The 19,969-nt window shown below is 56.2% G+C and overlaps 1 protein-coding gene across 2 annotated transcripts in view; it reads left to right on the top strand.

Annotated features, from left to right (window-relative positions):
- Nucleotides 1-468: 468 nt before the first annotated feature.
- Nucleotides 469-19,969, top strand: part of RBM19 (RNA binding motif protein 19) — a 71,289-nt gene continuing 51,788 nt past the window's right edge. Inside the window, exons 1-16 of one of the 2 annotated variants that reach the window (XM_016190719.2) lie at nucleotides 469-622; nucleotides 5,495-5,677; nucleotides 5,826-5,948; nucleotides 6,081-6,116; nucleotides 6,283-6,466; nucleotides 7,570-7,832; nucleotides 9,232-9,318; nucleotides 10,947-11,025; nucleotides 12,248-12,319; nucleotides 12,893-13,096; nucleotides 14,044-14,174; nucleotides 14,951-15,069; nucleotides 15,215-15,311; nucleotides 15,543-15,653; nucleotides 16,886-17,086; nucleotides 17,183-17,312. In XM_016190719.2, coding sequence (XP_016046205.1) covers nucleotides 587-622; nucleotides 5,495-5,677; nucleotides 5,826-5,948; nucleotides 6,081-6,116; nucleotides 6,283-6,466; nucleotides 7,570-7,832; nucleotides 9,232-9,318; nucleotides 10,947-11,025; nucleotides 12,248-12,319; nucleotides 12,893-13,096; nucleotides 14,044-14,174; nucleotides 14,951-15,069; nucleotides 15,215-15,311; nucleotides 15,543-15,653; nucleotides 16,886-17,086; nucleotides 17,183-17,312 — 2,056 coding nt within the window. In that variant the 5' untranslated portion in view covers nucleotides 469-586. The remainder of the gene's footprint in view (nucleotides 623-5,494; nucleotides 5,678-5,825; nucleotides 5,949-6,080; nucleotides 6,117-6,282; nucleotides 6,467-7,569; nucleotides 7,833-9,231; nucleotides 9,319-10,946; nucleotides 11,026-12,247; nucleotides 12,320-12,892; nucleotides 13,097-14,043; nucleotides 14,175-14,950; nucleotides 15,070-15,214; nucleotides 15,312-15,542; nucleotides 15,654-16,885; nucleotides 17,087-17,182; nucleotides 17,313-19,969) is intronic. The other variant, XM_060193037.1, reaches the window with a different exon arrangement.

Consider the following 19,969-nt stretch of genomic DNA (forward strand, 5'->3'; position numbering starts at 1 on the left):
GTGCTGTGGGAGCCTGAACCTGGGATCTTAGAGCCTCAAGCATGAAAGTCCGTTTGCATAACCAGGATGCTATCTCCTCCACCCTGCAAAATCTTTTGCAAAACGATGGGTGCTCAGCAACTGACCGATCGCTGGTGTCTGGCAGCCTCGCTGAGCCTGTTCCCCCAGCTCTAAGAGGGAAGCAAGAATCTCTGCTCCCCAGCCCCAAGCTCAGGGCTGTTTTAGGAGGAGCAGACACATCTTCTCCCTGGAGCGCTCTGAGCCCATGCGGCGTTAAGCCCAGCGGAGGGTGGCAACCAGCGCCCCCTGCCGTTCCCGCGGCGTCATTGCTCTCTTTCTCGGGGCGCCGCCCAACAGTCCGCGCCTGCGCAGATTACAAACGCCCAGCACTGCCTCTTGGAGGGAGTGACTTCCCGGAGCTCTCCGACGTTGATCACGCCCACTTCCGGGGAGGGCGGGGCCAATCCTCGACACGTGATTAGTTCCGCCTCGTCCAAGATGGCGGCGCCCAGAGCGGGAGCGTGAGAACTGGTGGAAGGTGCTCTCGCCTTTCGTGCTGAGATTAGAACAAGGGCGACCGTGCACCATGTCGCGGCTCATCGTCAAGAACCTCCCGAATGGGGTGAGTGCAGGGTCTGGGCTGGAAAATCTGAAATTGGGGGGCAGCCAGGAGTTGAAGTTAGAAGAGGGGTGGCTGGGTAGGGTCATGGGGCTTTTGCCCCGAACAAGGATCCCGGGCAGATTCGGATACCAAAAGGGCCGAGGCTCTCGGCTTGTCTCCCATTGGACAATTGGGAGAGGGATGGAGACACCTTCCGGTTTCCAGGCAGCTGGTGGGTACCAACTCCAGGGAGGTGGATGGACGCTCCCACAACTCCCCTTCTCCTGCCGCCTTACTGCGTGAGCCGCGACTGAGCCCCACCGTATGCTTCTGTTCTCCTCGCGAGGGAAATTATTAGGAAGTAGAGACTGAGGAGCCCACTTCTAAGTCCCACTCCCGCCTTCAACTCAAGAGCAGAGTGGTTGTGAGCAACTTTAAACCATTTATCCAGTTCGGCGGGAGGGATGACCTGGTCTCTAACGTGGTATGTGATGGGCACTGTCTTTGAAATGACAAACGAGTGGGGAAATAGATGAGTATGTGGAGTGTGGACTGCTGGGGAACTCTTCACACCTCCTTCCCTATGTCACTTTTTTTTTGGATGGCAAGTCCCCACACCACCGGCCAGGAAGCTCATCATCAAAACCCAAGTACAAGCTAGGCTATTTGAGGGGAATAATCTTCTAAACCCCTCCACGGAATTGCTCCTTTTAGAGATGGCAAAACCATTTCTGTTTTATTGTGACTTTTGAACTTTAGATACGCCCACACCTTCATTCCTTGTGCATTGACCCATGAGGAGGGACCTAGGACAGAATTTTTTAAATGTAAGCCATGCAGGAGCGTATAAAGTGGGAATTGAAGTCTTTTGCTATATCCTACTCTCCAGGAGTCACCATCTTCGATTTTTGTTGTTGTTGTTGTTGTTTTGTGTGTGGGGGAGGAAGGGGAAATTCTTCACTGGATGGAGTGTTCTTTTGCATTTCTTGGTCTGTTTACCCCAGTGACTACCTACCGATCCCCCACTATGAACAATGAGGAACCTAGATCTGTTTTTTTCCCTCAGCCTCTATTATAGAATTGTTTTTAATTCTATCATTTGCACTAAATAGTAACTCTTAGGAAAGACTTGATGGACAGCTGAACAGTGGTGCACCTGGCGGAGCACACTCATTAATTACCATGTGCAGGGACCCAGGTTTGAGTCCCTGTTCCCCAAACTGCAGGACAGTACATATCATGAGAAGGTTTGCAGGTGTCTGTCTCTCTCTCTCTCCCTGTCTATCTGTCCCTCCTCTTTCAATTGGTCTCTATGTTATCTAAATAAAACAGGAAAGAGAAAAACTATCATGGCCAGCAAAGTGCAGTTCTTACATGCACAAGGTCCCAAGTTTTGATCCCTTTCACTTCATATGACTGAGCAGGTGCCTTTCTCTCTCAGTTAATAAAAGATCTATCACTGACTGCGCAATCAGCTTTAGACACGGTCTCCTTTTTAACAGAATTATTTATGCATTTGCAACCCAGGGGGTGGCACGGTGGATAAAACATTGAGCTCTTGGGCTTGGGAGACAGCATCATGGTTATGCTAAAGGCTTCATGCCTGAGGCTCCAAGGGCCCAGGTTCAATCCCCAGCACCACCATAAGCCAGAGTTGAGTAGTGCCCTGGTCTTGCTCTCTGTGGCATACACACAGAGAAAGTTAGCCCCACTAATAATGATAGCAGCTTTTAAAATTCAGGAAACTTTGATGGTGGTGCACCTGGTTGAGCACACACATTACTGTACACAAGGACTCAAGTTCAAGCCCTCCAGCCCCGACTTATGGAGGGAAGCTTCATGAATGGTGAAGCAATGTTGCAGGTGTTTATCTCTCTCTCTCACCCCCATTTCCTCCTTCCCTATCAATTCTCTGTCCGCATCCAAAATAAAATGAAAAAGCTATAGCAACATATCAAGAAGGAGAGGAGGACACTTTATGAAGCAGGATCTTACTAACTCTGACATCATTAAAAAAAAAAAATTCTCACCAATTGTGGTCCCGGAGATCGTGCAGTGGATAAGGCATTGGATGCTGAAGCATGAGGTCCTGAGTTCAGTCCTCATCAGCACATGTACCAGAGTAACGTCTGGTTTTCTATCCTTCTGTCTTCCTCATTAAAAAATAAAATACATATTTTTTTAAAAATCTCACTATCACCCTAAAGTTAAGAAGTCGTACATATGTCGTGTGTGTAAGAGAGACACCAGAGCAACATATGCCATCATTTCAGATGTCTCATTTGTTTTTGTCTTTCTTGGCTTCCCCCCCTTGGGAAGATAAATGGTTTACAGTCAACAGTAAAATGCAGTAGTTTATACATGTGTAACATTTCTCAGTTTTCCACATAACAGTCTAACCCCCACCCCTAGGTCCTCCTCTCCCATCATGTACTAGGACCTGAACGCTCTTCCACAACCCCTCTCCTCCCCCCCCCCAGCCCCAGAGTCTTTTTACTCTGGTCTTTCTTGCTTTTATATGGGTCTAGGGTTAGAACCCTGAGTCTCAGCCCTGTAAATCAGATGCTTCACTGAACTACCTTCCCAGCCCCTATGAGTCAGGAACTTTCATCTCTGCATCGTGTAGGGGAGAAACCTTGCTCACTGGGGGAACTTGATCTGCCCGAGGTTGGGAGAAGCAGAATTTGTAACTCAGGACAGAGGTAGAAGAGTCAAGTATGTGCAAAACCTTGTGCATGCACTCAATGCCAAGAGAAAAACTGGTGCTGTGAGGAATGCCAGTGCTAGAGCCACACTGCTGTGTGAGTGTCCACCTGCGGGGGACCACAAGCAAATCAGTTCACCTTGCTGGAAGTCGTCATGCTGATGAGCAAACAAGCCACTTTGCCCGGAGAGCCAGCAGGAGCTGTGTGACTAGTTTTGCTTTTAGCAGTTCTGTCATTCATCTGGCAGGACAAATGATGGTGAGAGCTCTGGCCTCCTCTGACAGCACAATGAGGAGGGAGAGCCATGCTAAGGTCCTCGTCTGTCAGAGCACGGCATGATGGGGAGCGAACAAGGCCACCACTTGCACCATTTGTCTATGTAAGGCCTCTGGCTCAACCCCCAGCACTGCCAAAACAGTGCACTGGTCTGTCTGTCTGTGTGCCCCTCTCCAGCGACATATTTAAAAACTTGCTTTTAGCAGGGGCTGAGGGAGAGAGAACCAGAGCATCACTCTGGCCAGCACATTCAGTGCCGGGATTGAACCTGGGACCTCATGCTTGAGAGTTTAATGTTTTTGGTTTTAGATATTTGTTTTATTTGTTTTTAATGGAAGTGGCATCAGGACGTCTCTCTTTGTATTATATTTATTTATTTACTGGATAGAGACAGCCATAAATCAAGATGGAAGGGGGTGATAGAGAGAGAAAGAGAGACCTGCAACACTGCTTCACCACTTGGAAAGCTTTCCCCCTGCAGGTGGGAACTGGAGGCTTGAGCCCTGGTCCTTGTGCATAGTAGCATGTGCACTCGTGGCCCCATGTTTATTTTGCTTTAATGAGAGGGAAAAATTATATATATATATATATATATATATATATATATAGAGAGAGAGAGAGAGAGAGAGAGGGAGAGAGAAAGCATATACTGAGCGCCTTTCAACTGCACCACCAAACACGCTTTCCCAATAGCTGCTAATGAGCATGGTGGGAAGCCAGGAGTTGGTTTTGCTTGGGGCCCTTTGACCAAAAAATAAGCACCTTTGTATATTCCTTTCCTGTTGCTACAGTAACAGGTTGCCAGGGGCTCAGTTATATAAACAAGGTAAATCTGTTGGGGGGGGTAGGTGGTGGCGCACCGATTGAGTGCACACATAATGACCACATGTAAGAACGCGGGTTGGAGGCCGCCCTGCTTCCCACCAGCAATGAGGAAGCTTCATGAGCAGTGAAGCAGGTCTGCAGGTGTCTGTCTTTTTCTTTCCCTCTCTTATCTGACGCCCTCAATCTGTTCTAGCACATAAAGACAGGAGAAAAAAAGAGAAGAAGAAAAATGGCCCCTGGCGCCTGTGGATTTGTGGTGCCGGCACTGAGCCCGAGCTCCAGTGATAACCCTGGTGGCAAAAAAAAAAAATAAAGGGGGGGGGGACAAACCTGTGATCTTGCAGCCTGAGACCCTAAAGTCGGGTGTCAGGGAAGCCAGACTCCTCTTGGGCAGGCAGAATCTGCCCCCGGCCTTGCTCTGCTTGCAGACATCGAGGGCTGTGGCCCTGGACTGAACCTTCACAGCCAGGAGCATCTTCCGGTCTCTCTGTCTCCATCAGCACTTCCTCTCTGGTTCAGTCCCTCCCGCCCCTCTCTGTCCTCAGTGCAGACCCTGAGACTCTGTTGGTGTTGGATATGCCGTGTCATCCAGAGTTCCTTCTCTGTCTGCAGACCCTTCGTGCGCTCATGCCTGTAAGGTCCCTTCTGCCAGACAGGGTCACAGTCAGAGGCCACAAGTAAAACCAGGACTTAACTTTTCTTTACCAGAGTACTGCTCCACTCTGGCTTGTGGTAGTGCAGAAGATTGAGCCTGGGACTTTGGAGCCTCAGGCATGAGAGTCTCTTTGCAGAACCATTATGCTATCCCTCCTCCCCATCCCCAACCCAACATGCTTCTCTGTAGCTTGCCACGTTTGTCTTCACTCCTTTATTCTGAGGAGCACCTGTCAGGGTTCAGCCTGGGAGCAGCCGCAGTGCTGGGCTGGGTTGCTGCCTGCTCCCTGGAGCCTCCTATGGGGCAGTTAGGCAGCGGTCAGCCAGGGCTCTTCATCCCCCGCTAAAGGCCACACAACCTTGAGTCTGGTTGCCCTGGTGGGGGCCTGTCCACCAGGCCCTGAGCTCCCCGTCCCCACCCCTTCTGTCCCAGATGAAGGAGGAGCGCTTCCGGCAGCTTTTCTCAGCCTTTGGGACCCTGACCGACTGCAGCCTCAAGTTCACCAAAGACGGCAAGTTCCGCAAGTTTGGCTTCATCGGCTTCCGGTCAGAGGCAGAGGCGCAGAACGCACTGAGCCACTTCCACAAGAGCTTCATCGACACCTCGAGGATCACAGTGGGTGGGGGAGTCGGGGGGGAAGTGGGGGCGCCTCCCGCTGCCCAGGCCCCTCAGCTGGCCAGAGGCAGCCAACCACCTTTCTGGAAGCCTCACAGCCCCGGGGAGGTGGGGGGGCGGTGAGTCAGCGCCCCTGCCCTCCCCTCAGGTGGAGTTCTGCAAGTCCTTTGGGGACCCCACAAAACCCCGCGCCTGGAGCAAGCACTCGCAGAAGGGCATCCCCCAGCCTCCCCCAAAGGACTCGGGCCCCGCCACCCCAGAAACCAAGAATGTGAGTCCAGGTGCCCCTGCCACACCCTGGGTCTGCGGTGTGGTCACCCCGCAGGAAACCCCCCCCTTGCTGGTTCCTGGAGGTGGGGCCTGTTCCCCCCACACCCCCTCACCCTGCCCCCTTCTGCTTCAGGACAGCAAGAAGAAGGTGGCAGTTAAGCTGGAGCAGGTGAGGCTGCACAGTTGCCCCAGAAGAGGGGGGGGGCGCCCCTGTAGCTTTGTGATCTTGTCTCATGAAAAGGGCCCCGCCCCCAGGGACCTTCAGCAGACTGGGGGGACATGGCCTTCTGAGGACGGGGAGCCTCAGCCCTCTCTGCCTTTCTCCATGCCCCCAGCTCAAGGGGGACACCGAGTTCCAGGAGTTCCTGTCAGTCCACCAGAAGCGGACGCAGACGGCCACCTGGGCCAACGACGCCCTGGACACCGAGCCCTCGAGTGCAGGGGACAAGGCAGCCAACGACTACCTGAACTTTGACTCCGACTCAGGCCAAGAGAGCGAGGAGGAGGCCCCGGAGGGAGGTGAGGTCCTGTGTGTCTGTGTGTCTGGGGTGGGGGGGAGGCGCAGGCTGCCGGCTCTGGGGTCAGGCACCACCCCCACAGGTAGTCCCACCTGCAGAGTCTTTGATCTCAGCTGATGGCTGCTAATTCATTCATTCATTCATTCATTCATTGAGCCCACCAGTACAGATGATACAGCTGCTTACCTGTCCCGCCCCCAGGGAGCTCCCAGAATGAGGGAGAGAAGCTACATTCCCTGTTCCGTCTGCCTTGTAATGACCCCTGAGGATCACAGGAGGAAGCAGGAATGGGACAGAGTGACCAAGGAAGGCATCTCTGAGAAGGGGCCTCAAATGGCGCCGGGGGCGGGGGGGGGGGGGGTGACAGGAGCCGTTGGCCTACAGAACGAAGGGCTGTTAACACAGACAGAGCAGTAGGACCTGTGTTGGGTTTAAAAGTGAAAGAATAGTGGTCTTAGAGGTGCTGCAGTAGATAAAACACTGGACTTTCAAGCCTGAGGTCCCAAGTTCAATCCCTGGCAGCACATGTACCAGAGTGATGTCTGTTTCTTTCTCCTCCTATATTTCTCCTTAAAATTTTTTTCTTTTTGAAGCAAAAGAATGACTCAAGAGTGGATTCTCACGCTGGGAACACTTCTGTGCAAGGCTGGCATCCTGGGGAGCAGCCTGGGGCTGAGGTGGACAAGGAGGGGCCTCCAGGAAGCGGGAACAGCATGGCCAAGGCTAAAGAAAGGGGGCATCTTGAGAGGCCCCTGCCTGGCTGGGCCCAGACTGGAGCAGGAAGGGGAAGCTGGGGAGAGGAAGGCTGACAGGGAACTGGTGGCCATTGAGCCTCGATGAGCTGCATTTATTCTAGAGGAGACCCAGCTGGCTGAGGGGGGGCAGGTGAGGATGGAGGGGCTGGTGCAGGGGCCCGCGAGGTGGCATCCGGTGTCTCTGTTCTGCCAGTCTCACCCCACGTGACAACACTGCTCTGGACTTGCCAAACTGCTGGGCACAGGACCCTGGCCACAGTGGCCCTAGCACTGCTCCCCACACTGCTGCTGGCCGTCCCAGGCTTTCTAGTCTGCCTGTCTCAACACCCAGCCTCCCTGTTTTCTCCAGAGGAGGATGGCCCCAAGCCCAAGGCAGCCAAGTGCCAGGAGCTGTCGGACATGGATTACCTCAAGTCCAAGGTGGTGGCAGCCGAGGCTTCATCTTCCTCAGAGGTGGAGGAGAGCGAGGATGAAGCCGTGAACTGTGACGGCAGCAGTGAGGATGAGGATGCCAGTTCAGCCTTTGCCCCACAGAGCACAGAGAGGCGGGGGGCCGGCCAGGGCCAGGGTATCCCGACAGGGAGCCAGAGGCCACAGGAGACCAGCACCAAGGTGTGTGGGGACGGGGGCGTGTGGGTGTATGCTCAAGGGACTGGGGGGCTGCCCTACATACAGTGGGGTGCCCATAACCCCAGTTCATGGAGGGCGGTGGACAGGAAACGGGCTGGTGGTGTACACAGTTGAGCACACACATTACCGTACACAGGGGCCTGGGCTCAAGTTCCCACATCCCACCTGCAGAGGGGAAGCTGCCCAGGTGGTGAAGCAAGCTGCAAGTGTCTGTCTCCCTCTCTTATCTGCTTCTCTCCTCTCAATTTCTCTCCATCCTATCTAATAAAGTTGGGGTATGGGGGCACCAGGAGCAGTGGATTTGTAGTGTAAGCACCAAGCCCCAGCAGTAACCCTGGAGGCAAAAAAAAAAAAAAATAGAGGAAGGGGGCTTTATTCAGCACAGTCCAGAGACCTGCTTGCTGTGTTATAACCAGGAACAAGCCTTTCAGAGCATCTCTCCTGTGACTGGCTGCAGGGGTGTCCTCCCTCCTAGAACCCCGGGGTGTCATTGAGCTGTTGATAGCTGGGAGATATTACGCATAGATGTACACACACCCAGTCCACAGAAACAGTTGGTGTTAACTGAACACTTAGTATGTGCTAGGTCCAGTATTTGCTGAATTCCTTGTTTATCATTGAGTCTCATAATAGTCCTGGACTGGGAGTTATCTTGACCCATTTTACAGACAGGAAGGGGGGGTGTCTCCCCCAGGGACAGCCCAGGTCTGAGATGATGACCACAGGTCTGCCCTGCTCCCCCCTGTCTGTTTCCCTGCTTAGAGGGTCTGGTCCCCGAGGTTCCTCACTCCTCAGACCCCTGTGAAGCATCGAACTCCTGCCTGCCTGGCTGTAGGCTTCCTCCCTTCTGATCTCCATGACTTGTCCTGCCCTCCTTGACACGTGTTTCCTGGGAAGACAGTGGTGAAGTTGGAGAGCAGAGGGGCAGGGGTAGGGGTGCTGTCACCTCTAGGATCCTCCAGCCCTTATCTGGGGAGAAACTCGGCAGAGCCTGGGCCTCTGCTGTGTCCCTTTGCATTCTGGACAGAGCCTAGGTGGATAGCCCTGCCCCAGACTCCCTCTCTTGTCTGTGGGATAATGGTCCACCCTGCCTGCCTCTGTGGGCCCTAGAGCAGGCTTGGTTGCCAGCCAGTTCTCTTAAAAGAGTGACAGCAAGTTTTGGGTTTGGGCTGATAACTCAGGCTCCAGAGTCACAGAAATCATTTGCAAGGTGTCTTTGTGAACTCTGCCTTGGGAACAGCACGTAGCCCCGCCCCACTGGGCCCCTTCCTGTGTCTCCCCCACCCCGCCCCATGGCAGGGGACCCTGTCTGCACACCCTCCCCTCTGAGCACCTGGTGGGCCACCCCAGGACTCACGGTGGCCATTTCTGTTCCTCGAAGTCACAGACAGAGAAAGCGGCCGTCCAGAAGGAGCCCACCACCTCCCACACAGTGAAGCTGCGGGGAGCCCCCTTCACTGTCACTGAGGTAAGTGCTGGCGGACTTGTACACCAGTCAAGGACTGGGGCTGGGAGGAATCAGGCCAGGAGGACTGAGAAATAAGGCCTCGGCCCAAGTCAGGGTCAAAAATTGGGAGGTTACTCTGACTGGCTTTGCTCCCCAATCTTCTGAACTGGGAACAAGCCTCCTCTGTTTAAAAAAAAAATGGAGCAAATAATGGTAAACAGGTCAGACCTTCAGTCAGTGGTGTGTCTGTAGTGACAACCGTACTTTGCTGTCAGCAGAGCCACAGGGAAGCCCATGGGCGTGAGGTGTGTCAATAAAACTTTATTCACAAAGCAGAGGCAGTGGGCCAGATTGGACCCACATCCTTCCAGCTGCACGCACTGGGGGAGGCAGCAGGGGGGTGCTTCACAGGTCAGCCACAGCTGCCGGAGCGTCACGCCACCATGGGCAGTGCCAAGGACTGAACCCCAAGCTGTATACACACCAGGCAGTCACTGTCCCACCCAGCCACCTCCCCAGACTCTCTTCACTGAGTTAATTAGTCATCTCCAGGGCTTCATCACTCTAGGCCCTTTCCAGATGGGAGGGGAAGGGCTGGGGAGACAGCATAGTGGTTATGCAAAAAGACTTTTAAGCCAGAGGCACTAAAGGCCCCAGGTTCAATCCCCAACACCAACAGAAGCCAGAGCTGAGTAGCACTCTGGTATCCCTCTGTTTCTCTCTCATTTAAAGTAAAGTCAAAAGCAAAACGCAGCACTGAAGCTTCCCCCGGTGTGGTGGGACCCCAGACTCAGGCACGCTATCCAGTGAGCTATCCTGCCAGCCTTTCACTTTCCAGCTATGGGACACCCCGTTGTGCAATGTCATCTTCTCTGTCGCTCGTCTGGACTTACTCTGGATGCCACGGGCCCCAGGGTGCTTGCCACTACTTGGCCTTTCTAAACAACATGGTCATTGGGCAGAGAGTGGGACCCCAGGCTCAGAGGGCACGTGGTACTTATTTTTAAAATATTTATTTGTTTATTTATTTATTACTGGATAGAGACAGAGAAATTGAGATGGAAGAGAGAGAGAGAGACAGAGGCACCTGCAGCCTTGCTTCACCACTTGTGAAGCTTTCCCCCTGCAGGCAGGGACCAGGGACTTGAACCTAGGTCCTTACACACTGTGGTGATGTGTGTTTAACCAGGTGTGCCACCGCCTGGCCCCCTCACTGCTTATTTTAGACCTTGGGCCACACAGTTTGTGTGTGGCCCCCTTTTTTTGGACCCACTGGTCAGTAACTTCTGGGGCATGCCCTCCCTATGATGCCTTACCTGCATTCTCTCCCAGGACTGAATACACACTTGCTTGGGGTCAGACTTGAGAGACACAAAAATAGTCCCAGTAAAGCCAGGACACCATCCTCTAGGTTGAATACTGGGTGTGACAAAACCACCGTAAAGAGGTGTGTATGTGTGTGTGTGTGTGTGTGTGTGTGTGTGTGTGTGTGTGTGTCTTTCTGTCTGAGAAGAAGTCAGCCCCACAGGGTCTGAGCCACACTGGCAGCTTTTCTACACGAGAAGTCAGCCCTGTTTTCCTCCCATGGGTGGCTGGGCTACTGTTATTGGACTGAAACACGGGGTCTTACTTTTCTTCTCTTCTTCTAGAAAAATGTCCTGGAGTTCCTGGCCCCCCTGAAACCAGTGGCCATTCGAATCGTGAAAAATGCTCACGGGAACAAAACCGGTGCGGCTTACTGCTGGAGATGGGGTGGTGTGGGGGTGTGTTGGAGAGGCAGGTGGCAGGAAAGGAACGTGGGGGCGTGGGGCATGGAGTTAGGGAGCTGAGGGCCCTGTCTGTGGATCGGTGAAGCTGTCCAGGACAAGGGCAGCATTTCTTCCCCAGCTCAGCCACCCACCCGAGGGCCGCACAGCACAGCCTGTGCCACTCAGTCAGTGTTCTGGCAAGTGCCAGGCATGAGCATCAAAGTCCTCACAGGAGCACCAGTGGGGACCCATTTCCACACCCCAGCTGGACCAGGGTCCGTCCTCACCTCCCATCGGTGTGGCAGAGTGATGTCTCAGAGACAGCCCAGCCAGACACTCCTGGAAACAGTTGTCACACCCACCATGGAGGTGGCCCCTGCTCTCAGGACACTTGAGACAGGTGACAGCCCGCTGGTGTGCCAGGCTGAGAGGAAGCCACTTCGGCGGCAGAAAGAGAGAAGGCACCAGGCCTAACACTTTGGAGCTGCAAGGCGGAGGGGGGACTGCCCCCAGGTGGGGGCTCAGGAATGACCTTGGACTTCAGCTCAAGCACAGGAACCTCAGGGGCAATCAGGTTCAGAGAGGTCCCCTGGCCGATGCAGGAATGGTCCTGGGCGAGGGCCTCAGGCTTAGAGGGGGGCCTGCACAGTCCTCTAGGGAGGCTAGTTGGGGGGGCTGCAGCGGAAGAAGGGACAGGATGGGGAAGGCTTATGGGGCTTGAAGAGGCACCCCAGTAGCAGAGGGCAGGGAGGAATTAAAGGAGGGACCTTATGGCCACCAGAGCCACAAGTGAGGTTACTGACCCCAGTAACTGCTCTGCTGCCCCAGTGAAGTTGGGGGGCAGTGGGGGGGGGGGGGCAAGTGCTGATTTCTTTGTGAGCTTAGGCCTTGGGTGGCAGGTCCTGGTGGAGCCTGTTTCCTTGTGTGCCCAGAGCCACATTTCGTACAGAAAAGACTGGGGCACAGTCATGGGGCAGGGCGGTTGGGGCTGGGAGCCCCATGCTCAGTGCAGGGGGGATTTGACTGGGGCTGGGGGCTTGCTTGTATTTTGGAGCTGAAGCAGAAATAGGATTCTCCTCCACCCCCACTTCCTGCTCAGAGTGCCCCAAGCAGTTGGCCGGTGGCTGGGTGACCCTCATAGACGCCACGGCCTCAGCAGGCCTGTCGACTCCCTTTGTCATTTTGTCACCGTCCTTTCCCAGGGTACGTCTTTGTGGACTTCAGTACCGAGGATGAAGTGAAGAAAGCTTTGAAATGCAACCGGGAGTACATGGGTGGGTACCACCCCCCAGCCGCAGGGCTCCCTCACACAGGCACTAGGCGCACCCCACTTCCAGCTCCCCAGGCCCCACAGAGTCAGCTCACAGGAAAGAGGGTACAGCAGAGAGGGGGCTCTCAGCAGTGCATCCCCTGAGCCAGCAGCATTGGAGCAAAACCCAGAGGAGCAGAGGGACCAGCACACCCAAGCTCCCACAGCTGGCACGTCCCCCAGAAGCCCCTCGAGGTGCCCTGTCCTCGTGTGGACAGTGGACTCAGACCCCGTCCTTGGCCCCCAGTGAGGACGAGTTCCATTGGGCAGGTGGCGGGAACCCCTGGGATTTGCCAGCAAAGTGGGAGTTGGTGCTGCCCCTGCACCTGCTGGGGAGGGGATGTCACATCCCACATCAAGTGACACAGCAGCCCAAGGTGACAGTCCAGACCTGGGTGGCCACATCACTCCTGTCTCAGGCACAGAGGCGAGCAGGGCCCGGGGACGTGCTAGAAGCTCGAGGCTGCGTCCCAGACCGACTCGCTGCCCGCCCACCAGCCCTCTGACCTCCCCCCACTCCTGTCTCCTGTCCATGCAGGGGGCCGCTACATTGAGGTTTTCAGGGACAAGAGCACCCCAGAGACTAAGGGGGCCCAGAAGGACAGGGCAAAGCCCTGGCAGGGGCGGACACTCGGGGAGGACGAGGAGGAAGAGGACCTGGCCGACTCGGGTCGCCTGTTCGTGCGCAACCTGCCCTACACCAGCTCCGAGGAGGACCTGCAGGCGCTCTTCTCCACTTATGGTAAAGGGCCTGGTGCCCAGCTGGCGGCCGGCTCCAGTCCCAGCCCTTGACCTCGGGCAGTTGACTCAGTTTTCTCATGCATAAATTGGGTACATGAACGGACCCTCTGGGAACATCAGCTCTCCATGTGTGAAGTGGGACTCGCTGGGTACTGAAGACTGAGTAGCAGGACCCGAACCACACTCCTGGGCCCTCGCCCTCTGCCCCTAACTCGCCTCACTTTCCAGGCAGAGTCTCCGCAGAGACTTCATGACAAAGCTTTTTCTTTTTCTTGATATTTTATTTATTTGTTAATGAGAGGAATAAGATAATAGAGAGAGAAAGAACCAGACATCACTCTGGTACCTGTGCTGCCAGAGATTGAACTCATGACCTCATGCTAGAGAGTCCAATGCTTTAGCTACTGCACCACCTCCCAGACCGCTGCTTTTCTTATCTTGATGTCATTGCTTATCATTACTCCTTTTCTACTTTCTATTTTACTGATTCAGTTTTTTGGATAGAGACAGAGAAACTGAGAGGGAAGGGGGAAATGGGGAGAATGGAAGAGAGACACCTGCAGCACTGCTTCGCCACTCATGAAGCTTCCCCCTGCAGGTGGGAATAGGAGGGCTTGAACCTGGGTCCTTGTACATAGTACTGTAGGCACTCAACTGGGTGTGCCACCACACAGTCACCCCTACTTTCTTTTTTATTTTAAAATATTTTCTTTGTGAGGAGAGAGACAGAGGCCAGCACACTGCTCAGCTCTGACCTGGGTTCTCTCCCTTGAGGGGATGCACGTGAGACCCCAAGAGTCTCCCTTCAACCTTAAACCTTTAGTGGTCTCTAGCCCTTGTCTTGTCCTGCCTTGGCCTGAGTAGCCGGGCCTGGTGCTGGCGCCCGAATCCTGACTCTGTCAGCCTTTTCCCAGCATGAAGGAGCCCTCATACACCTCCTGTCCTCAGGGCCCCTGTCGGAGCTCCACTACCCCATCGACACCCTGACCAAGAAACCCAAGGGCTTTGCCTTCATAACCTTCATGTTCCCAGAGCACGCCGTGAAGGCCTACGCACAGGTGGATGGCCAGGTGTTCCAGGTGGGTTCCCGGCGCCAGGCCACTGCAGGGTTGCAGGTGTGTGTGTAAGAGGGAGAGGGAAACACTCCCTGGTGTGTGCCAGCTGGGTGCTCACGTATGCACACAGATGGCACATTTGGGGCCAGCTGAATTAAACACCCAGGGGCAGGAGCCCCCAGGTGCCAGGGATCTGGGCTGTGACTCCTAGCAGCACCTGGCACACAGCAGGCACTCAGAAATACCCATGCCAAAGGCCACCTTGGAGAGGAGTAGGGGAAGAAGGGTTATTTTACTGTTTTACTTGTCATCAGCCAGCCATTTCCTCTATCTGCCCGGCTGCTCGTGTTCTGGGCTCCATCCTGGGGACTTCCCCTGCAGGTTCTAGGTCCTGCCACTGCACAGCCACCAGGCCCCCAGTTTCACATGGGCAGGCCCCACTTGGAGAATTCTCCTGTGCCTTGAACACCTGTCTGCCCCAGGCCCCTCCTCTTCACGGGGCCACCAGTCCAGGCCCAGCTTCACGCTCTGGTCTTGCTAGGGCAGGGGCTTGAGCGGCTGGATGGAACTGGGGGTGACCCTGACCATCTAACCAGCTTCCTCCATCAGGCTTGTCTGGTGGCCCCGTCACAGCCAGGTCACTGTGTCCCCCAGATCAGGTCCCCATTCCAGATCAAGGGAGACCACATGCTCCTTCTCCTTGAGGCCCTCCAGCCTCAGATTAGTGTCCTGGGGCAGGATGTGGAGGTGCCTGTCCCTCCCGTCCTCCCTCACCCCTTCTCCCTTACCCCCACCCCCAGGGCCGGATGCTCCATGTGTTACCTTCCACCATTAAGAAGGAAGCCAGCGAGGATGCTGACACCCCAGGATCATCATACAAGAAGAAGAAAGAGGCCAAAGAGAAAGCCAACAGCTCCAGGTCTTGACCCAGGACCAGCTGTGGGCCCCAGGCCAGGCTCAGCCCCTAAGCCACCCCAGCCTCCTCTCAGGCACTGGAGGGGCGGGGGGGGGGGGGGGTCTGGCTGTAGCCTCCCATTCTCTCATTGGCCCCCTCTGGCCCTCAGCTCCCACAACTGGAACACGCTGTTCATGGGCCCCAATGCAGTGGCCGATGCCATCGCACACAAGTACAGCGCCACCAAGAGCCAAGTGTTCGACCACGTGAGTCAGCGCCCGCCTGCCATGGCTCCAGTTGGGGGGTGGGGGAAATGTTGTGCAGGTGGCATCTGACGTCTGAGACCTGAGCGTCCTCACCTTGCGCAGCCAGAGACCAGTACTGGGAGCACTGTCGCCTCTGGGTCCTCAGGGCGCAGGCAGTTCCGTCAGGAGATGGGACAGCCATGCCCCCCCCCACCCCACCCCCCCAGTGATAGCCATCTCCCCAACACACAGGAGACCAAGGGCAGCGTGGCCGTGCGCGTGGCTCTGGGGGAGACCCAGCTCGTCCAGGAAGTCCGGCGCTTCCTCCTCGACCATGGGGTCAGCCTGGACTCCTTCAGCCAGGTGGGTCCCCTCTTCCTGAAAAGTGGGGTGCAGGCTCAGCTTGAGGGATGCTGATAGGGACGGGGGGGTCATTCTTGGTCTTTCAAGGGTTTCCATTCCTAGTTTGCAGTCTTAAAGGACAGTCTTGGGGGTGGGGGAGTGGGGTTATGTGACCCTCAGCTTTACCACTCATGCCAGGGAGCCCCCATTGTCCAGTCCCCACACCCACTACCTTACCAGCTGCGCCCACCCTCTCTTGAGTCAGACAGGGGTGCTCTTCTCTGTGTAAAGGGTCCCCTGAGACCACCCCCCAAATCTGCTGAGGAGGAGACTGAGGCCCAGAGCTGTGGAGAGGAACCTACCCAGTTTCCTTAGGAACCTGGACTCAGTCACAGGCACCAACCCTTCCCAGACCCAGAGGGCCCCCGCCCCCCCAACCCTGAGAGCCTGCAGGAAGGGTGAGCTGTGGCGTGTAAGACAGATGAGGAAATGGAGGCCTCAGGTTTCCCATCAGGTCCTTGGCTGAGTGGAGACTCAGACCCCCACACACACATCTGGCATCTTCTGCTGTGGTCTTCTCTGATACTTTCATGCCTCTTCAGCATTATTGTCTTTTCTGAAAATCGACGCCCATCTCTGCAGAGTGCTGTGGGCTCTGTTCATCCCTGCCCCCACCCCATGAGGCAGGATTCCTGAGTTAGGCTGGACCCGAGGGCCCCAGGTCCCCTGCCTGGCCTCCTGGTTTAGGCTCTTCCAGAAGCTGGCTCAGCCGGGGCTCCATTGCAAGGAGCACTTGGTCAGTAAGGCCAGGGACATGTCTGGTCACCACCACACGGTGGGTGGAAGTGTCACCTGGTGAAGCCCGTGGAACCCACTCCTCAGAAGTGTCCCCCATCAAGGACAAGTAGCACATCAACTCCTGAGGGCCACGGGACCACCCCCGGGGGCTGGTGGCCCCATGGCACTTCTGCCCACTCCAGCTATGGCAGCAGGCATGTGTGGCACAGGGAGAGGACCCAGGCATCTCTGGAAATCCCAGCCTCGACTTCCTGGGCTGGAATGTTCCGGAAGGCCCAGTCCAGCTGTGCTTGGGCACTGCCAGGACGTGCCACAGTAGAAGTCGAGGGGCCAGGAGTTCAGGTCTGATGTCCAAGAGGGTGGGGTTCCCTGGGGCCTGGTGACCGGGGTCCCCGAGGAGCACGGCTTCAGCAGCCACAGCCGTCCCGTCAGCACCGGCCACCTCCCGCCCACAGCCCGCGGCAGAGCGTAGCAAGACGGTGATGCTGGTAAAAAACCTGCCAGCGGGTACCCTGACGTCCGAGCTACAGGAGCTGTTTGGCCGGTTTGGAAGCCTGGGCCGCGTGCTACTGCCTGAGGGGGGCGTCACGGCCATCGTGGAGTTCCTGGAGCCCCTGGAAGCCCGCAAGGCCTTCCGCCACCTCGCCTACTCCAAGGTAAGGGCCGCCTCAGAGTTTGGCGTGGAGCTGACACACAGTGCTGTCTGCCTGTCTGTCCAAGAGGCTGAGTCTGCCTCCCACCCGTCTCTGCAGTTCCACCATGTGCCTCTGTACCTGGAGTGGGCTCCTGGGGGTGTCTTCACCAGCTCAGCCTCACAGGGGACAGGACCCCGAGACACAGCGGCCAAGCCTGCGGGAAGGGACAGGACGGCACCGGCAGCAGGTAGGAGAAGGAGACAGGTGTCCTGGGAGGGGCACTGAACCCTCCCTGAGGGGCTTATTCAAAGTTCATTACTTACCCTGGGAGCCAGTGGGTCTCAGGCTTTCGCTTGCTAGGGGTTCACAGTGTGCTCCCCAGAGCAGAACGTGAAGATTGCAGATAAAGGTGATCAACAACTCAGTTTTTTGTTTTTTTTTCAATGAAAAGCCATGTTAAAATATATATAAAGTAAACTAGATTATCTTGGGGATGTGGAGCAGAACCTGTGAGCACAGTCTGGTCACTCCAGGGCCTTTCCAGGGTCGTGAGGGCGCGCCACGTGCCTCCTTCACAGGGACTCCACCTGCTCCTAAACGTTGTCACGACCTGGCGTCACCCCCGGCCTGTCACACAGGCCCTTGGGGACATCCCTGAGGTGACAACTTGTATCTGGAGGCCCGTGACCACACCTGAGAGTAGAAACCTCTAGAATGGGCTCAGGAAGGTCCCAGGCAACCCCTTCTCAGATGTGAAGTGTCTGGCCTTGAGCGCTCCCACTCCCCACGGCATCGCCAGCTTGGTCACATGAGAGTGGAAGAAATACCTCCCACAGGAAAGGAGAGAGTGCGGGGTCTTGCCGAGCACAGAAGCACCCTCTCACTGAACAGGCCTCACAGGCTACAAGCTCCTTGGGCCGTCGGCAGGTCCATTTCAAGACAGGTGGACACCACTGGTCTAGAGGCTTCTTCCTGCAGCCTCTGTTCTGAAAACATCGTAGTCAGTGGGGTCATGCTTCTGAACCTGCCCCGCCCCACCCTGCACACATCAGTCAGTGGTGCCTTCCAGTCCTGCATCTTTGTTGTGATCGAGAAAGAGAGGGAACCAGAGCATCCCTCTGGCACATGCGAAGCTGGGGATTGAACTCAGGGCCTCACACCTGAGCGTCGGCTGCCACCTCCCAGGCAGCCAGAACCTCCATGTCGGCACGAGGGTGTGCTCACCCACCCGTGACCGCCAGAGCATCACCCCACCTTCTAGACATGAAGAGGAAGTCCTCTGTGGAGGACAGCACTCTCCCGGGAGCAGGGTGCCCTAGGGGTCTTGAACGAGGGCCGGGATGGGTGCTCCACACACGGGCGTCTCCCGAGTGGCTCCTGGGAAATGGTCAGGGGCACGAGAGAAGCCTCTCAGACAGGGTACCCACAGCTGAGGCTGGGGGCTGGTGGTCCAGGGAGTTGGCAGAGGGCCCCAGTCACCATCCCCGTCAGTGTCAGGGTGGGCAGACTCGCTGCAGCCCGGTTCCCCAGCGGCAGCCACGTGGCAGGTGCTCTCCCCCACCCCCCCGACTGTACATGCTCCAGGGCCCCAGTTTTTTGCCCTTCCTGTTTCTTTTCTTAGCTGATCTCACAGAGCATCCCTGCCTGCCCCTCTGCTGTTCCTCCCCCGCCCACCCCCCTCGCATTGTTCCTGAGGCATCCCTGTCCCCATTCAGCAAGGCCCCAGGAGCAGCCCCCTCTCCCCCCTCACCAGCCCCCCTCCCCTCTGTCAAGCCCCGCGTTCTCTGCCAGCCTCCCGGGGGAGGGAGCTGCTGTGTTTTATCTCCCCGCAACCAAAGACCCTCACCTCCAGATAAAGGGCTCCTGGTGGGGGCAGGCCCGGAAAGGCTGCTGGCTGCTGATAACGCAGGCGGGCGGGTGGGCGGGGGCGCAGCCTGATTAGAAGGGGCCCCGCGTGGCGCTGCGTGACCAGGTCTGATTGTGCGGCTGCTCGTCGTCCTGGCCCTCGGGTCCCCCGGACCCCCCCCCACCTTGTTGGCTCCTACACACGCACACGCACACACACCCTCCGTCTCCCCTTTCTCTGGAAACTGGAGACACTGCTGGCTAATGTTCATCCGAGGCCCCACGCTCCCCATACCCTCTCTGGGTTCTTTGTCTCTTTGTCTCCCCATCTGGGGTCAGGAGTAGACGTGCGTTTCAGAATGCCTTTCCCAAGGTGTGGCTGGCAAGCACCAGGTCCCTAGACCCAGGCGTGGCTGTCCCTGAGCTCTGCAGAGGTGGGCATGGTGAACATACACACACAGGGCTCCACTGGCCTGGTTCTCAGGGCTGCGGGCTTAGGGCCTGAGGATGTCTCCTCGGGTGTCTCTCCAGGGTGGTGCAGAGACTGGAAACTGCGCTGGTCCGTCGGCCCGGCTCCTGCTGGCTGCAGCGCAGAGAGAGAGGCTCACAGCCACACTGCAAAGCAGGCCCTGCGTATGTCTGCTTTGAAGAGAGTGATTTGGTTTTGGAGTGGTCCAAGGCCTCGTGCATGCATGGCTTCACTGCCCTCAGCCACACTTTCACTCAGAGAGAGGGAGACAGAGAAGGGGAGACACCACAGCACCAGAGACTCACACGAGGCAAGGCAGGCCCCCTGCCCAGTGAGCTGTCTCTCTGGCCCTCGGCCCTGCTGTCAGTGGAGAGGAAGAAGCTGCCAGACATCAAGAGGCATCTTCAAGGTCTTGTGTCAGTGACAGGAACAGGACATGACGCCCAGACACTCAGACACTCAGCTCTGTTCCTCGGTGGTAACAGGGGCCAGAATTCATTTTGTTATCTTAACCCTCCTCATAATTTTTTACTGGATAAGTCACATGTTGGGCTGGCGAAATAGCTCACTTGAATGCACTGCTTTGCCAG

Source organism: Erinaceus europaeus, chromosome 6 (assembly GCF_950295315.1).
Source record: "Erinaceus europaeus chromosome 6, mEriEur2.1, whole genome shotgun sequence".
Classification (NCBI taxonomy): domain Eukaryota; kingdom Metazoa; phylum Chordata; class Mammalia; order Eulipotyphla; family Erinaceidae; genus Erinaceus; species Erinaceus europaeus.